The sequence below is a fragment of the Mangifera indica genome, chromosome 12, assembly GCF_011075055.1.
Source record: "Mangifera indica cultivar Alphonso chromosome 12, CATAS_Mindica_2.1, whole genome shotgun sequence".
Classification (NCBI taxonomy): Eukaryota; Viridiplantae; Streptophyta; class Magnoliopsida; order Sapindales; family Anacardiaceae; genus Mangifera; species Mangifera indica.
The window spans coordinates 6,571,014-6,586,883 of NC_058148.1; the positions used below are offsets into that span (position 1 = coordinate 6,571,014).

Sequence of the window (15,870 nt, forward strand, 5' to 3'; positions counted from 1 at the left end):
ATTTTTTTAACCCATAGTCCTAGGGAGAAATTGTTAATTCTTCAAACTAAAGGAAAAAAATGAACTATAATTTTAATTATTTTAATGTTACTAATAAAATAACGATTTTACCTTTAACTCTAATAGAAAAATTTTAGGTATATAGCAATGTACTAAACTCTGGGTACGCATTTAAGTTTTTCAATTATCACAGATATATATTTATCTTTTCACCAAAACGTGGGTAGGAAATAGTCCTTTGGCCATATCAACAATTATATGGAATAATTGAGAGTACCAATTTGAGTATCAATTTGAGTATAATTGGGTATTACATCACTTAATCATATAACGACATATAATTCAAACTGATATATATTATAAATGCACTTAGTTTTATTGAAAACAGTTACAACAATCCAATTTCAGAGAGTCCTTGAGACTTCTCCTAGGTAATCACAGAACTAACATATCTGCACATACTTCATACACAATATCATGCCTCACAAAAAAGTTAAGATGCTCATACTTATTCCAGGCTACGCTGGAGAGTTGAATAGAGCCATCTATCTACTCATGGCACTAAGTTAGAAAAGGTTTGAATGACAATATTACTGCAATCGCCATAACCACATTTAGCATAAAGAAAATCATTTGATCCCCTGCACAAAATTTTAGTTGCTAAGCCTCTAGATTTCATGAATGACCAACTTAATCAGATAACACGTTATATGCGACTACTAATCTATCTATCATTCACTCGTACGACAACTTAAAACCAATGCAGCAATGCTCATCACTTGAGATCTAAATATATATAAAGCATGTGTTTGTGTGTGTGCAGCATACAGTGCATGTATGTTCTATTTTTATAACTATCAATCATTCTACCCAGGTAACCTCATAAATACTAATGTTGATACACCATTGACGGCATATTTTTGAACTTGTTGTTTTAGTCTGTTAGCAAGGGTTACTTAAATACCATTTTGCAAGCAAGATAACATGATACAGTTAACTCTGTGAGATAGCCATGTAGCAAACTAAATCTATGTTATATGGTGATAAAACTATTAATGAAAACCAAATCCAAAAAACTTTTACAGGGAATTTCTTAGTATAGTTTCTACCATTGATGATTATGACATATATTTCAACAGAAAATCTCCGTCTGGTTTTAGGTTTAGATTAGAAGGGAAGCCACTACCCATACTTTGAATCTAAAACTATTAGCTTCCAGTAATTTAGGAATATTGTAATTTAGGTAATTTAGAATATTAAGATTTAATATTGCATATATTAATTTATTAAATAATATTAGGGATATTATATGAGAATTAACAAAATTATATCACGAGTCTAATGTGGATTCAAAATTAGCACCAATTAGGATTATATTTTGTTGATAGAAATAGTAAGGTGTTAAAAGATTTAGACAAGATTTTAAAGATCTAATTTCAACGTAACATTGTATTTCAAAAGGCGAAGCACTACTGATAATCTTTTGATGGAGTGCTAAACATAGTAAGTTCTTGATTTTAATCGCTATTCATTCAATAAAATATTCAATTCAATCAACACAAATCTCATGCATTTTAATTCTATCTAACAAATATAATATTAATTCATAACAATTGGTATCAGAACTTCGTTTCAAATTTATGGTCAATGTTAATGCAAGGATGGAGAATATAATGGAATCCGTGGAAAAGAGGAAATCAAATAGTTAAAAAGAACAGTTCCAATAGACGGAGGAAAAACCATCGAAATTTTCATTCCAAAAATTGGAAGAGAAATTCTCATAGATTTTGGCTCTAAAGGAGGCGGACTATGATTAGAGGGAAACAAGTCACAGTCAGAGAACAAACTACACTCTAGTTGGAATCACCAACTCATGCAAACCAATCATCATCCTAGTTCCATCAACCACCAAATTCCAAAGACCATCTAAATCAAATTTCAACCTACATCCCACAAACTAGCCACTAACAGGCCCCTTATCAACCTTCTAGCCAAACCTCCAACCATCCTCCACTACATAATTCACTAGCACCACAACTTATCACCACACATCAATTCCACCCTTACAATCAATCACCCCAATTCAATGCCATACAACATACCACTTCTTGCAACCATTCCTGAATTCACCACTTCATTCAAAATTTTCATAAATGACCAACATTTGTCATACAAGAGAATAAAGCTCCCCAACTTCGATGATCAAGATCTAGTAAAGTTGTCATATCGAGCAAAGCAATATATCAAGGTGCATCATACCTGTCAATACAGAAAGTACAACTTGTTTTCGTTGTCATAAAAGGATTGACAATACACTGATTGTTGTGGGTGTGAACCAAGTCACCGATGATTATTAGGAAACCCTTTTGTTGGAGAGTTTACGACGATTTGGAGATGATCATGTTGAAATGCCATATGAGAAACTAGTAACTCTTCAACAAAAGTCTTTAGTCTTTGGTGGAGGAGTTTGTCCAAAATTTTGAGATGGTGGTTGAAATGGTGTCGGGATTGTTGAAGCAAGCCTACTTAGGGATATTTATCAACAAGCAAAAATAGCAGGTTAAACATCAACTGCAAATGCATGAGCTGGCTAATTTGAGAAGAGTGATGGTGATTACAATGAGCATCAAGGAAGAAATAAAAGGAGATGGGTCATGTTGAGTCAAAACTTGGGTGCCTTGACCTGCGGCCCACGATCCAAAATCCTTAAGGCCAAGGCCCTTCCCAATTAATCCATATGGCCAACCCAAGTTCTACCAAAATTGCACACCTACCCAAATCAATATCATTCAAAATGTCCCACCAAGCTAGCCCAATTTCATCCAAATTTACAATCAATCTAACTTTTCTAAAAATTTCCTAAATTCACAGTTGAGAGATACAAAGACCACTCCAACTAATTTATTGCCACCACCACAAGATGACCACGACAATCTCTGACTAACATCTGCTAAAATGCAAGCTCGACAAGCCCATAAGTAGTGTTTTCGATGCAACGAGCAATACTCTCCCAACCATATGTTGTTCAAATGTGCACCCTCGAGTTTTAATTGCAGTCGAGGATGAAGAAATGGACCCATTGGCAACAAAGGATCACAACATTGAAACTTGTCCAACCGCATGTCAAACCATGGTGTTGTGCCTAAAGCTCTTTTCAGGTGGATTTGGGGACTTCAACCTTGAGGACAAGGCTATTACTAAGAGGGGAAGAATTGTTAGGCCCTCGAGTAATTTTGGAATATTAGGATTTAATTATGAATTTATTAAATAACATTATGAATATTACATTATAATTATATTATATTAGGAGTCTAATTTGGAATCAAATTATTGTCATTTAGGGTTAGATTGTTATTGATATAAAGAGTAAGATTTTGGGAAGATTTAAGGGGGCCTTTGAGAATCTAATTTCAACATAGCCTTGTATTTCGAGAGGTGAAACACCATCAATAATCTTTTGGCAAAGCGTCGAAGATATTAGGTTTTTTATTGTAATTGATATTCGTTTAATAAAATTAATCAATTCAATCTATACAATCCTATTTATTTTAATTCAATCCAATAATTACAATCCCGGTTCGAAACCAAAACACACCAAGAAATTTAGGAACTTCTCTAAGAATGCAACACAAAAGCACAAACCTACTCTCATTTATTGTTTGGCCAGTAAGAATTTTCTAGGAGAAATTTCATTTGTATCATACCTGGGAGGAAGACAGCATCTTGGCGCTTTTGTGCCCAAGACAAACTGCAATGATCCAAATAAGGAAATTAATAAGCAACTGATAGTATTTGATCATATATGCATTTTTTCGTAAGAAGGAAATACAATTTTCTAACACAATTTTCTGATATTATTCCACAAAGATTTGGAATATCAGCCAAAATCTTAATTTCAGAACCACCATGTATTTTTGGCCTTTAAGCGGAGAAGACTATTTATCCTCATGCTTGGTGTTGTGACAGTTCTTTATAGAAATAATATCCAAGAGATTATTAAAAGATATTAAACAGTGAGTTTCAAGCTCAGTTAATTCAACTGGAGCTCTTTGTTAGTGTAAATGAATTCTTATAGAGGTGCTATGACTATTAATTTCATGTCGTGGATTAGCATCAGAAACTATATAAATTGTGCACATCTAAGGCAATCCTTTTAATACTGCCAATTGCCCTACAGATGAAAACTTTTTAAGGAAAATCAAGAGGACACTTACAGGGCGCCTCCTCCAGCTGGACCTGCAGCTTTGAAAAGTGACATCGTTGTTATAGCAATTCCATTTGCAGCTCCTCTTTGATGCTGCTCCTGTTGTGATTTGGTCAAATCAACTTGAGAGACATTATAGAAGAAGATTCATAGAGTGACAAAATGAAATTAAAATATGAAAGTGTTGAATAATACTAAATAAACCAAAAAGAGAAATTTACCACTGCACGGTTTTGCAGAAGGGATAATCCAGTTTCCATAGCCACCTAATCATACGAAATAATATACTAGTAAACATAAGCGTGAGAAAGAAGATATTAAGACAATAAACTTTATATGGCATTTAAATAACACTAAGATTTCTTTCAAGACAAACTGAATAATGATAATAAAATCAATCTAAGGACTCATCATTTTTCTCAACACTCAATAAGAGTGAATATTTGCTTTTAAGATAATTTTAGGTTGTTTGGTTGAGTAATTTAAGACATAGAATCAATCATATTTGTCTAAATGAAAAGGGCTAAAAGTTTTGGCTTTTAGTTTAACTGTTAAATGACTTATCCTTGAAATCTCTATCTTAATTTTTAAATTTAACTCATACTCTTTAACACCTTGACTTTTATTAACCTATTTTATTCTAGTTTCCTTATTTCAGTTTCAACTTAGCCAACTTTTTCATCTTATTCTTCATCATGGCAGCCACACATAACATAAGTAATTGCTAGGTTATTTTATATTTGAACTTCTTTTGAAGTTATTGAATTTCTTTCAAAGTTATTTTAATATTCTTTATAGATTCAGCTGCTGTCAATCATTAACTTTTAGCATTCCAAAAATTGATATCAAGCTATTGAATCAAGATGAGGCTGGTTATTTATAAAGATTTTATAGGTTGATACGAATGCTCTTCTTCATTTTGTTGTTTTAAAATTTTATAATGGTGCTTCATTTTTAATTATATCTAATTATCATTGAAAAAATATATATTTTTGTTACACTTTATCAAATTCATAATTAGTAAACACAAATATAATCAAATATCTAAAAGAAAAAATATCATCCAATCTTATTCATTTAGACCTGATCAACTGTAAGAGTTATTTAATTGTCAAACAAATTAACAAAAGCTAACCAAGTGTAAATGTTGAAATCACATTTGTAAGAGTAATAAATGCACTTACAATTAAGATATTCTTCAGCGCAGAAGCACAATTTATTGACAAGGCAAGGCTGAATCCTGATAACTTAGCTATGAAAGTGTAACTTGTCAAAAGGGGTATGGTCAAAACCTGTACATATGATATTATGAATATAGCATCACATTTTCAAAATAAAGATGTTAAATGCAGATTGTAAGTAAAAGCCAGAGTATTAAAATTTACCCCCGCTATGCGTGCCAGCACTATATGCCCAAAAATATTTGACAGCATTGGATAAACAGTGAATTGGAAAACAAGGAGACAGAGACCTAGAAATTCATAAATGGGAAATTGTCAAACATATGTAACATGAATTTTCTAGTAAGCATTTTGTTGTAAGTAATACTTTTATAGTGTGTCAGGCTATAGATAGGAAAAAGTCAAATAAGTCTTCTCTTTGTGCAACACCACATCTTCTAATGGATATTGAAAAAAAAATGTACCTGAGATTAAAATATAGCATTTGAACATCCAAATTAGCTTAACTTTGCTTTTGTAATCTTCTCATGGCAATAAATTTCGTATAAGGATAATTAGAATTAATTTGTAAATTGAAATATTCAAGCAGCACCAATAGACTGATACAGAAAATGAAATTGTTTATAAAAGAAGGAAAGCAAAATTCATATAGATAAGATGAGCTCAGTATGTTAATTCCACAAGAAAATTGTGTCCGTTAATAACAAAAGATGCTTGTTTGAAAGATGGATAACATGTATAATGTGATGAGCTCATGAGCTTTATTATCTGCTTTTCAGAAATCAAACTAAGCATTAATCATTAAGATTCTTTGACACAAAAATCTCTTTGCAAAAACTCAATAAAAGAGTATCAAAAGGTCATCAACTTCAAGCCATGCTGTCTAAACTTTAATATTATAGATATCTTTGGAACAACTGACAAATTCATTTTAAACCAAAGAAGTTCCTCGCATGTTTTAAGATAACACAACTAAAAGGAACTAGCAGTCTAGTACAGAATAGATACAACACTTAACAATGTCTTCTTTTTTTTTTTCTGAAAAGGTCTGAATGGTCATTCATAAATGTGTGTTGACCGCATTGAGATGAACTGAACATGGTAAAACAAAAGAAGTATACGAAGCGATCTTTTATAAAAGGGGAATATCAGTATGTACTTCATACCTGAAATTGCAAGAACTTCACCAACATCTTCGGTTGAATAATACAGACCCCCATACCTCCTAGGGCTGACAGCCCAGAGTGAAAATATCTACAGAAGAACAGTTGCAACTAATTTTGAATAACAGAAAAACAATATACACAAGAAAAAGAAGTACCAATAGAAATAACAATATTGTGTTGTGTGAAGCTCAGATCAGCTTGGTGGCATGCCATAATAGCCCTCTGTCGACGGTAAATGGATGAAAACATGATAAAAATTGGCATTAATCAGCAGAACTCATCATTCTTTTGAATAATTATAGCATTGCATTCAGCGTTCAAGTTACAACGCCCTTTAGCACTTAATCATTTAATTACATCATCATGATGAATTACTAGCATTCTTCATGCCATTTTGAAACAGAATTTAGAGCATAGAATATGACCAAGAGACAGGAAAAGGGAACAGTGCAGCAAAAGGGATAGTGGTACCATATAAAAAAAATGGTACAGTATCGGTGGACATCACCAATTCACCACTACTTGTTCTAGTGAAGTTATCGTGGTCCTAGTAGCAAAGACGGTATCAGGGGTTTGAAAGCATTGTTTGACACTATGAAAGAACATACAGCAACACAATTGGAATCCAGTGGTGGAGTTTATTTTGACATTATTAACAAAAAGGATGCATTAGTTGTTTATTTTAATATTCCATTAACAAGTGTAAATGAACATTTCAAAACACAAGGTTGAGATTTTTCTGAAAAAGTATAATCGACATGACAATAATACACTTAGGATTAACCTGCTCATAATCAGAACAAAGCATAACTGCAAATGCCAATCTATTAACTGTTTCAAACTAAGCATATCTGGAAAGCATGTTCCCTTTCTAATAATTCAACTGTACCTTCAGTGCATTCAAATTACTAGGCATCCTACATGAATATCGGGTTTCTATTTAACATAGAGATCATCTTCTAACAAAATATGAATGCAACTAACTAGTTTTTCAGTCACAAATATTAGTAAATTAAGTGATCTAGGTTAAGAAAACTTTAATCATAAACAACATGCTTTAAACCCAGAGCACAGATAGAGGAAAAATTATACTACTTTTCACCATTGCCAATGCAGCTTAAATTTCATATTCCAGGCCAGCAAATTATTTCAGGTCTTTAATAAAAGAATTTTTTGTTTTTTTATTTTCTTGTTGATAATGATGATATTATTTGGCTGAGAAAATATGCAAACCTTCAGCCTGACTAATTCAATGACATGGTTAGGGCCAACATTCCACTCTGTATTAGATAAATCAACAGTGGAAGCTAAGTGGCTGGCATAAAGAAGAGGAAGGGATTTGACATAGCACTTATATTGTACCACACCTAAACCGAAGTTGAAGGGAGCCATGAACTATCCAATGGTTCTTTTTTATTTCTTTGAAATACTTGAAATCCCATCAGAATGTTGTCTTTTTTTTCCCTTTTTTTTTTTTTCATTTCTGGAAAACATTATGTCATTCAATGCATTTGTCCACAATGACAAGTAAACCCATTAACATTTGTTTTCTACTGGCAACCTGCTGCTAAAATTATGTAGCATCAATGAAAGGAGCCTTCGTCTCGAAAAGAGAATTGCTTTATAGAAAATGTTATTAACAAAAAACGGATACAAGTACAGCACAACAGCACTGAAGAAACAGAACCAGAAATTTCAACCCTGAAGAATAGTAATTTGGGAAAAAAGGAGAAAAGATAGCGACAAATGAGAGCTAGCTTAATAGAAAGCACAAGCCAAACATAAACACCAAACATATATCATGAAGAAATGTACCTCTGTGTAAGCCATGTCATTCAGTGCAACAATAGAGTGAACAATAATAGATGACATTAAGGGCCAATTCTTAATGAGGTTTCCCTTGGAAGTTTTCTTGCTTCCTTCATGTTCTTTATGATATGCGTCAGACCCACAGGATGCAGATTCCATGTCATCATTTGAGAAATCACATGATACATCATCTTCATTATGGATGTGCAACGTCTCCTACAATGACCAGATTTATTTTAGGACAACTCATTGCTGTCAGCAGAAAGCCAATATAAGTCCTTACAAGACAAGCATGAGTTGTTATAGCTTAAATGCTATTGCCAGACACTCATCTATTAGCTTAAGGTCTTTAACTCTGATAATGCTAACAAATTGAATCCGTTTAACCAATGATGCTGTATATACATCCCCCTATTGTATTAATTAAGCTGTAAGAAGTTATGTTTACGGTTATAATTGTATCTATGATCATGTAGTATTTGGTTGACATGCACTAGCACTAGAGAAGTTGTTAAGGTCCCTTGCTGATTAACTAGAGCTTTTGGGATAAGTGATTGTTATGTTTAGCATAAGTAATATAACCATTCATGTTGAATACTTAACATTTAGTTATAAGAACATTCATGCATATCAGTGAAATAGACATGATTAAATGCTTTTTAAGGAATTTTCCTTATTATCTCTATACACCAAAGGGATATTCATCAATTTTGATTAAAAAAACAAAAAAAGGCATTGATCATGTATAGATTGAGAGCATTCGACATACAGAAATATGTGCAAATACATGCTACAAAACAAAATTGTGAATTGGCAATAAAAGAAGATCAGTTTGTAGAGTCATATAAGGACGTACATAACAAAGAGAACCGCATAAAATATAATCTGAATTTTGGTAATAAAATTATCTAAAACCAGTAAATCATAACAAGTTAAGAAGATATATATGGGTCAACAACAATAATTTAGCTTTAAGAGCTATTTGACTGAAAATGTGAAGAACATTTACCGTTCACCATTTGGATATAGAATTCCTGCCTTATTTTGATAGGTCATAAATGTATTTCACCTCATTCTTTACACATGCACCCACATGTAGAACAAAGGGCAGATAAGAAGTGATCAACTGACATTTACAAGATGGAAACTAAAACAAATTTGTGACATATTTGAACATTGAATTACTACAAAAACTAGTTCAAAAGAGCCTTGTACCTAGTGGAAATGACCTTTGAGGTTTTTAGAGACCGTCATTTCTGTCCAGAGTTCATGAGAATGTAATATTTATAGTTTCTCTAAGAAATATGTCTAAGTGTGAAAGTATTCAGAAAAAAAGAAAGAAAGAAAGAAAACGGAGACATGAGGAGAAAAGAGGTTGCAAAACAAGGTATTAAATACAAAGTTCAAGTTAAAAAGTGTTGAAAATTCCACCTACACAAGCTTCACTTCTCTGTAAGACCTTTCAATCATTACATGTTCTTTCTCCATAAGAGTTTAAATATGAAGGCAAAGAAAATGGAAATGTCCATAAGATTAATTTTCAACCTAAAGTAAGTCACAGTTAGTTAATTACATTGTGATAGGAAAATGTCTTGACATGTTAGGAGAGAGTCACATAAAATTGCATCTTTCTTAGAGCAAATAGTAGCACAAATCACTAATTTCATATGGTATAATGGTAGAGATTAGACTGTAGCAATAATGCCATCTGGAAATCATAAATAACATAAATTATGTACCGGAAGCCAACAAGATGCAATAGTAACTCCCAAAGCAATAAGTGACATGACAAAGCAGGGTAAGAAGTATGCAAACCTGTATAAATTTCATGTTTCAGAATACCATCATACTTTTAACATCTTACAGAAAAAAAAATAATAATAATAATTCAAATAATAAGAGGAGGTAAAGTTCACTTACTTCGCAAATAAGGATTCTTTGGAGAATATATATGGATATTTCTCTGCTGGCTGAATAATGAAATTATCCCCCAAATGAGTACAGTGCTTTGCAAACAGAATACAAAATGAAAAGGACATGGACAAATAGACTAGGTGGTTATGGGGTTGTTGACAACAAATAGATAAAAGTGATATTGGAAAAGATTCGCAGACAGCTAAGAAAAAATCCTGAATAATGGCCATTTCATAGAGGGTTTTTTTTTTTTTTTTTTGGTAAATCATTTCATAGAGTATTCCAGATTACTTGAACTTGCAATATTCTCAATAATAAAGGAGAAGGAAATATTATCTACAAGATGTATTTACCTGAACAAGAATCCAAAAAAATATTAGTACCTGAGCCAAAAAACCACCCACTGCTGGGCCCATGATGAGTCCTATCCCCCATGCTGTGCACACCTGAAATTATATAAGAGTTCTCAACCCTGGCTCCAAAGTAAAATTCTTTTATTCATGGAGATATAAGCTCACTGTTGACAGTCCTAAAGCTTGGTGTTCTTCACGCATAACTTCAACAGCATATGCCTAGAAAGAAAGAAGTTAGGCACCAATACTGGACTGAAGTGGAACACAAATAAACAAAGAATCTCGTAAAGTACAAACTTTCCATACTGTTATTGTTCCAAGTAAAGCATTCATACTCCCCAAAAGAAATCTTGTGATGAGAGCCATCCAAAAGTTTATACTAAGCCCAAAGAGAGTGCTCAAAATAACCCTATGACAAATTTTTAAGCCAGATAATTATGAAAAAAATTGTAAACAAGATGTCTGAAATAAATAAAATCTGCAATTAATTGCTCATTATCACTATCAAATTTGACAGGAAACCAGCAGTTACTAACACTGAGATTGTCCCTGATAATATTACAGGTTTTCGTCCATAATGATCAGCCACTAATCCCCATAAGACAGATGTCAAAGCTCTGCCAATCATATATGAAGACCCTTCAAGGTATCAAGAGGTTTGTTAGGATTAATTTTTAGGAACTCAAATGTGATGAATAAGCATATCTATATTAGAATATGCATCATCAAAGAGGAAGTATAGAAGAGATGCTCACCCACAAAGCCAGCGTAGTAGCCAATATCTCCCTCCCTTTTTGCAATATGGAAATCCCTTATCTGAAATTATATAGTAAATAAAAGGAATGTTGTAGAAAGCAATGCAAGATTCAATAGAATAACAGGAAGGCTTTGTTTAATATCTCCTAGGCAATGGAAGCTAAGCAGATAAATCAACAACCAAGATAGTCCCATCTCAAAAGCATAAATTATGTATAATATATAAATGCAAGAATCAAATCTGACCACTACCATTTTCTATAACCATCTTGTAACATATCAGCTTTAATTAGTTGCAGAAAAGTTGTAAGAACTTCTCTGTATTGTCTTCTCCAGACTAAGGAAGTGATCAATGCTGACACTGGTAAATTTTACTTCTCGGATGGTATTTCACTCATCTTGTTCTGATATCAATCTTAGTGCATTGACTGTTAAGATGCTTCTGTAGATTTTTTTTTTCCAAAATCTTCATTGCATACTCTTTGTATGTCATTTAGCTAATTTCTACATTTGTCTATAACTCATTTTAATAATTTAATCATCTGCATGCAGAATAACATCTTTACTCACCATGAAGTAAAGGAAGGGAAAAAGTGAAGATATTGACAGTGCTGAAAAAATTGAAATAAGAAGGATATCAGTATTATGGATAATGTACAAGACAATTCAAATAATAAGCAAATGTTTAATATCAGCTAAAACAAAACGAAAAACACTGCAAGAGGGCATTAAAATGAAATTTCAACCTTGAAGAAAAAAGGTGCATGCTACCTTAAATCAATAACACAACATTACCACACTACTATCACACCAAGCAAAAAAGGCAGACTCAACATCCAGCAAGGAGATCAAAGTGCATTCATTTACTGATGGAAAGACATTAAGTTGAAAATAATTCACCAAAATAAGCAAGGGGGGTGGCTGAAAGATTAAATCTTTTAATATATTATTACCTGGATTTCTATCTAAAGAGATATACCTTCATTCAGATTTTGTTGCTGAAGCCAAAGGGAGCATGCCAACTTTTTTCCTTATTTTGTTTAACAACCAGATGGGTATGAAAATTTTAAACTATAATTAAAATATGAACCACAAAACTCCAGTTTAATTCACCTAAGCTATTATTCAATTTGCAAGTACGGTGCTCAAACGGACAGACTTTCTCATTTCTGTTATAAACAAAAAGAAATGCCAACAGAACCATATACAACAAGAAAATGTAATGAAGAAGTCATCTTAATCTGATCATATATTCTATCTTCCAATGTATCATATATAAAATGATTTCCCCCTTCCCATAGACAAAAATTCTGTTACCAGTAATTGCATACCCTTAAACATAAAGAGGAACAACTAAAAGTAACGAAACAAATAGCAGTCTCCAAATTTGGAAATCTGCCTAAACTACCCAACTAGGCAGTTTGCAGAAACAAAGAGAAATTTATTATGCCTGTAAATATAACCTGTTAGGATATATGACAACTTACCATTGCAAACTGCAACAAACCACAAAGAAACAATTTCCTGAATGGGTAAACCTTGTTTTAACTCTTTGAGCTTATCAACCTGACAACCAGGACAATTCTCATAATATTTCTTATTCTTCAACGGTGTCTCTGTGCACTGCTCTTCCGACATACTTTTACCAAGACAGCACAAGACAGTGCCTCAGATGTATGAAGTTGTATAACGAATCTGAAAAGGCACTCTCCGCTTAGTTGCATAAACAGCTCAAAAAAAAAAATCGTCTGGTAAATTAAACAGAAATGTGTAAAGGTAAAAGAGAATCTGATATAGCACTCTCTAGTTGGTTATATGAAGTGCTTAAAAGTAACCATTATAAAGAAAATATATATCCATTCAATGGTAAAGCATCTCTTGCACAATTGCAGTAGCATAGAAGTAACAGACTAGGAGTTAAAAAGTTTCTCGGGCAAAATATTCTGAGTCTTGAGAAGATGCTTTTGCTTTGTTTGTGTTAAATGAAAGCGATATATAGCATCCGCATTTATATGATTTTTACTGAACATGTAGATACAATATTGTATCATACCATGCTAGTACGAACAATACATATAACATGCTTGTCGCCATCAATTCCTGAGGTCATCTATTTACATTTAAAACCAATATCACAAATTTTGTATCTTAGGTAGAATGTTATTGACTTACAATTACCACATGAACAATAAAATGACGACATATTAGATAAAACAGTCCTAATAGTGTCACGTATGGCATCACCCCATAATAATAGGATTAAAGTCTGTCTTCAACACATAAGTGCAAAACTCATACATAATTCAAATAACCACATTACAAAGCTCATAATGCAAGATTTAAAAAATGTTCCAAATTTTTACACTTGAATATTCATACAATTAGTACTTGCAATGGGGAGGTTACTGGAAGGTCAATAATGCATATTCTGATTAAATAAAAATTACCTGCTATGGACAATGTTCACATTCTTCATCCTAATATTTTTGTATTCCGTAAATACAAAGTTGGACTCCCAACTTTAGAATTCAACTAACACTTAGAAGATGTATCAATAACAAATTATACTTCACTTATCCCATTATTTTACAATTAATATGATGCTGTTGTATCAGTTGAACTCTAAAGTCGGGATTCAAACTTTTAAATCACTTTACAAATCCGTCCTGCACTCAAAGAAACGACACTTCACAATCACATGAACGAGCACCGTTTAAAGCTTTATGTAATCTGATTAAGACAAGAAGCACAAATAACGGTAACCAATGAGAAAGTGAGAAAAGCGATCAGGCAACATAGCAAGCAAAATTTAAACGAAACACCATAACCTCGAATACAAGCTTTAATAAAACATTTCAGGAAAAGCGACAAAAAGGCTCCTCTGAATCAGGATAAGTTAATGACCAATTAGGGCTCATTTTGGTTGGACATGGAAGACAAATGTACCTTCGGAGGCCATGTGACATTTCGACGTTTCGGTATAAAAGCTTGGTCACCACCACAATCATCGTTCCTTTTGAAATTGAGATCTCAGAAGGCTTTCAATTATTTTTGGCCCCCTCCAATCACAGAGAGCTTTCAATGTGTCTCAATCGTAGTCATGATCACAAACCAAGCATAAATTTATCTTCATCCCTGAACTGAAAAATTATTCCCACCCCAGGTTGGGTGGGAAGAACAATTATTTACCAAATTACCATTCAAAAATTGTCAAAAACCATAAATTTTCATCCTTAAATTTTTCTGTTATTTTAACCGTATAAAATGTGTTAAGTGATGTGTAATGTGAATTCATTCATTTAAGTTGGGGTGAGCACGTTCATTATTATATAATGTGAGGAAGAAAGTTTGGGTAAGAATAGAAGTAAGTAATCTTAGCCAAGGATGGGAAAACAAAGAAGGGTATTTAATGCTCTTCATGTGATCAAGACAAAACATGAAAATATATCAGGATGGTAGGTGGGAAGTCTTGTATAAATTAAGTGATGTATATATAAATGGCTTTTTATCAAGTTAAGTTAATTAATGTGGATTCATTTAAGTTAAGGTGGACACATAATTATTATATAATGTATTGGAGGAAAAAAGATTAGCTAAGAGTAGAAAAAATTTTGACAAAAGATGGAAAAACGAAGAAGAGCATTTAATGCTCTTTATGGGATTAAGACAAAACATGAAAATATATTAAGTCATTAGATCGAAAGTCTTGTATAAATTAAGTGATGCGTATGTAAATGGTTTTCCACCAAATCAACTTAATTAATGTAAATTCATTTAAGTCAAGGTGGACACATTAATTATTATATAATGTGGAGAGAAAGAAAGTTTCGTTAAGAATATAAGAAATCTTGGTTAAAGATGAAAAAATGAAGAAGAGCATGCTCTTTATGAGATTAAGATAAATCGTGCAAATATCTTGGGACAATAGGTGGAAATTCTTGAATAAATACCCTCATCTTCCACATTTGAGATCTCTCATTTAATAAACGTATACTCACTCATTACGGGATTAAGACAAAACGTAAAAATATCTTGAGATAATAAGTGAAAATTTTCGTATAAATTATTCTAATTACACTTATAATATGTTATCAGTACTATCAACTTAAATATATTATAATATTAATAATCTTTCAGTTATATCATTATTCTATTTGTATGTTACAAATATGAATATTTTAATTATAATATTATTATGTTTACCAAATATAAACTATTGATGTTTTAATCATTGTTATTCTTCTATCTAATTTTTCATTTATAATTGTATCTAATTTGTAATTCGTAATTTGTAAAATCATGAGTCTAGACATGAGATCCTGAATATCATTTGTAATCCAAAATTTACAAAATCATAAATATGGACCTAAACTCTTAAATATTATTAGAATATTTATTTATATTATAGTAATTATATTCAATTTGTAACATAAAGTTTATAAATCATAAAAATATATATATGGGCTCAAAGTCTCAAGTTTCATCAA

The 15,870-nt window shown here is 32.1% G+C and overlaps 1 protein-coding gene across 2 annotated transcripts; it reads right to left on the minus strand.

Annotated features, from left to right (window-relative positions):
* Positions 1-355: 355 nt before the first annotated feature.
* Positions 356-13,383, minus strand: LOC123192371 (protein ZINC INDUCED FACILITATOR 1-like). 2 transcript variants are annotated; one of them, XM_044604902.1, is made up of 17 exons: positions 12,871-13,383; positions 11,954-11,994; positions 11,383-11,443; positions 11,164-11,266; positions 10,925-11,036; positions 10,793-10,846; positions 10,658-10,720; positions 10,281-10,330; positions 10,100-10,175; positions 8,367-8,576; positions 6,552-6,639; positions 5,590-5,675; positions 5,389-5,496; positions 4,426-4,470; positions 4,215-4,303; positions 3,705-3,748; positions 356-641 (listed from the first exon to the last, which is right to left on the minus strand). In XM_044604902.1, the coding sequence occupies exons 1-17, from the start codon at positions 13,019-13,021 to the stop codon at positions 562-564; spliced, it is 1,461 nt and encodes a 486-aa protein (XP_044460837.1). In that variant the 5' UTR covers positions 13,022-13,383; the 3' UTR covers positions 356-561. The 2 variants fall into 2 exon arrangements, with proteins under 2 accessions (XP_044460837.1, XP_044460838.1); XM_044604903.1 differs by having other exon boundaries at positions 10,934-11,036; positions 12,871-13,380.
* Positions 13,384-15,870: the final 2,487 nt, after the last annotated feature.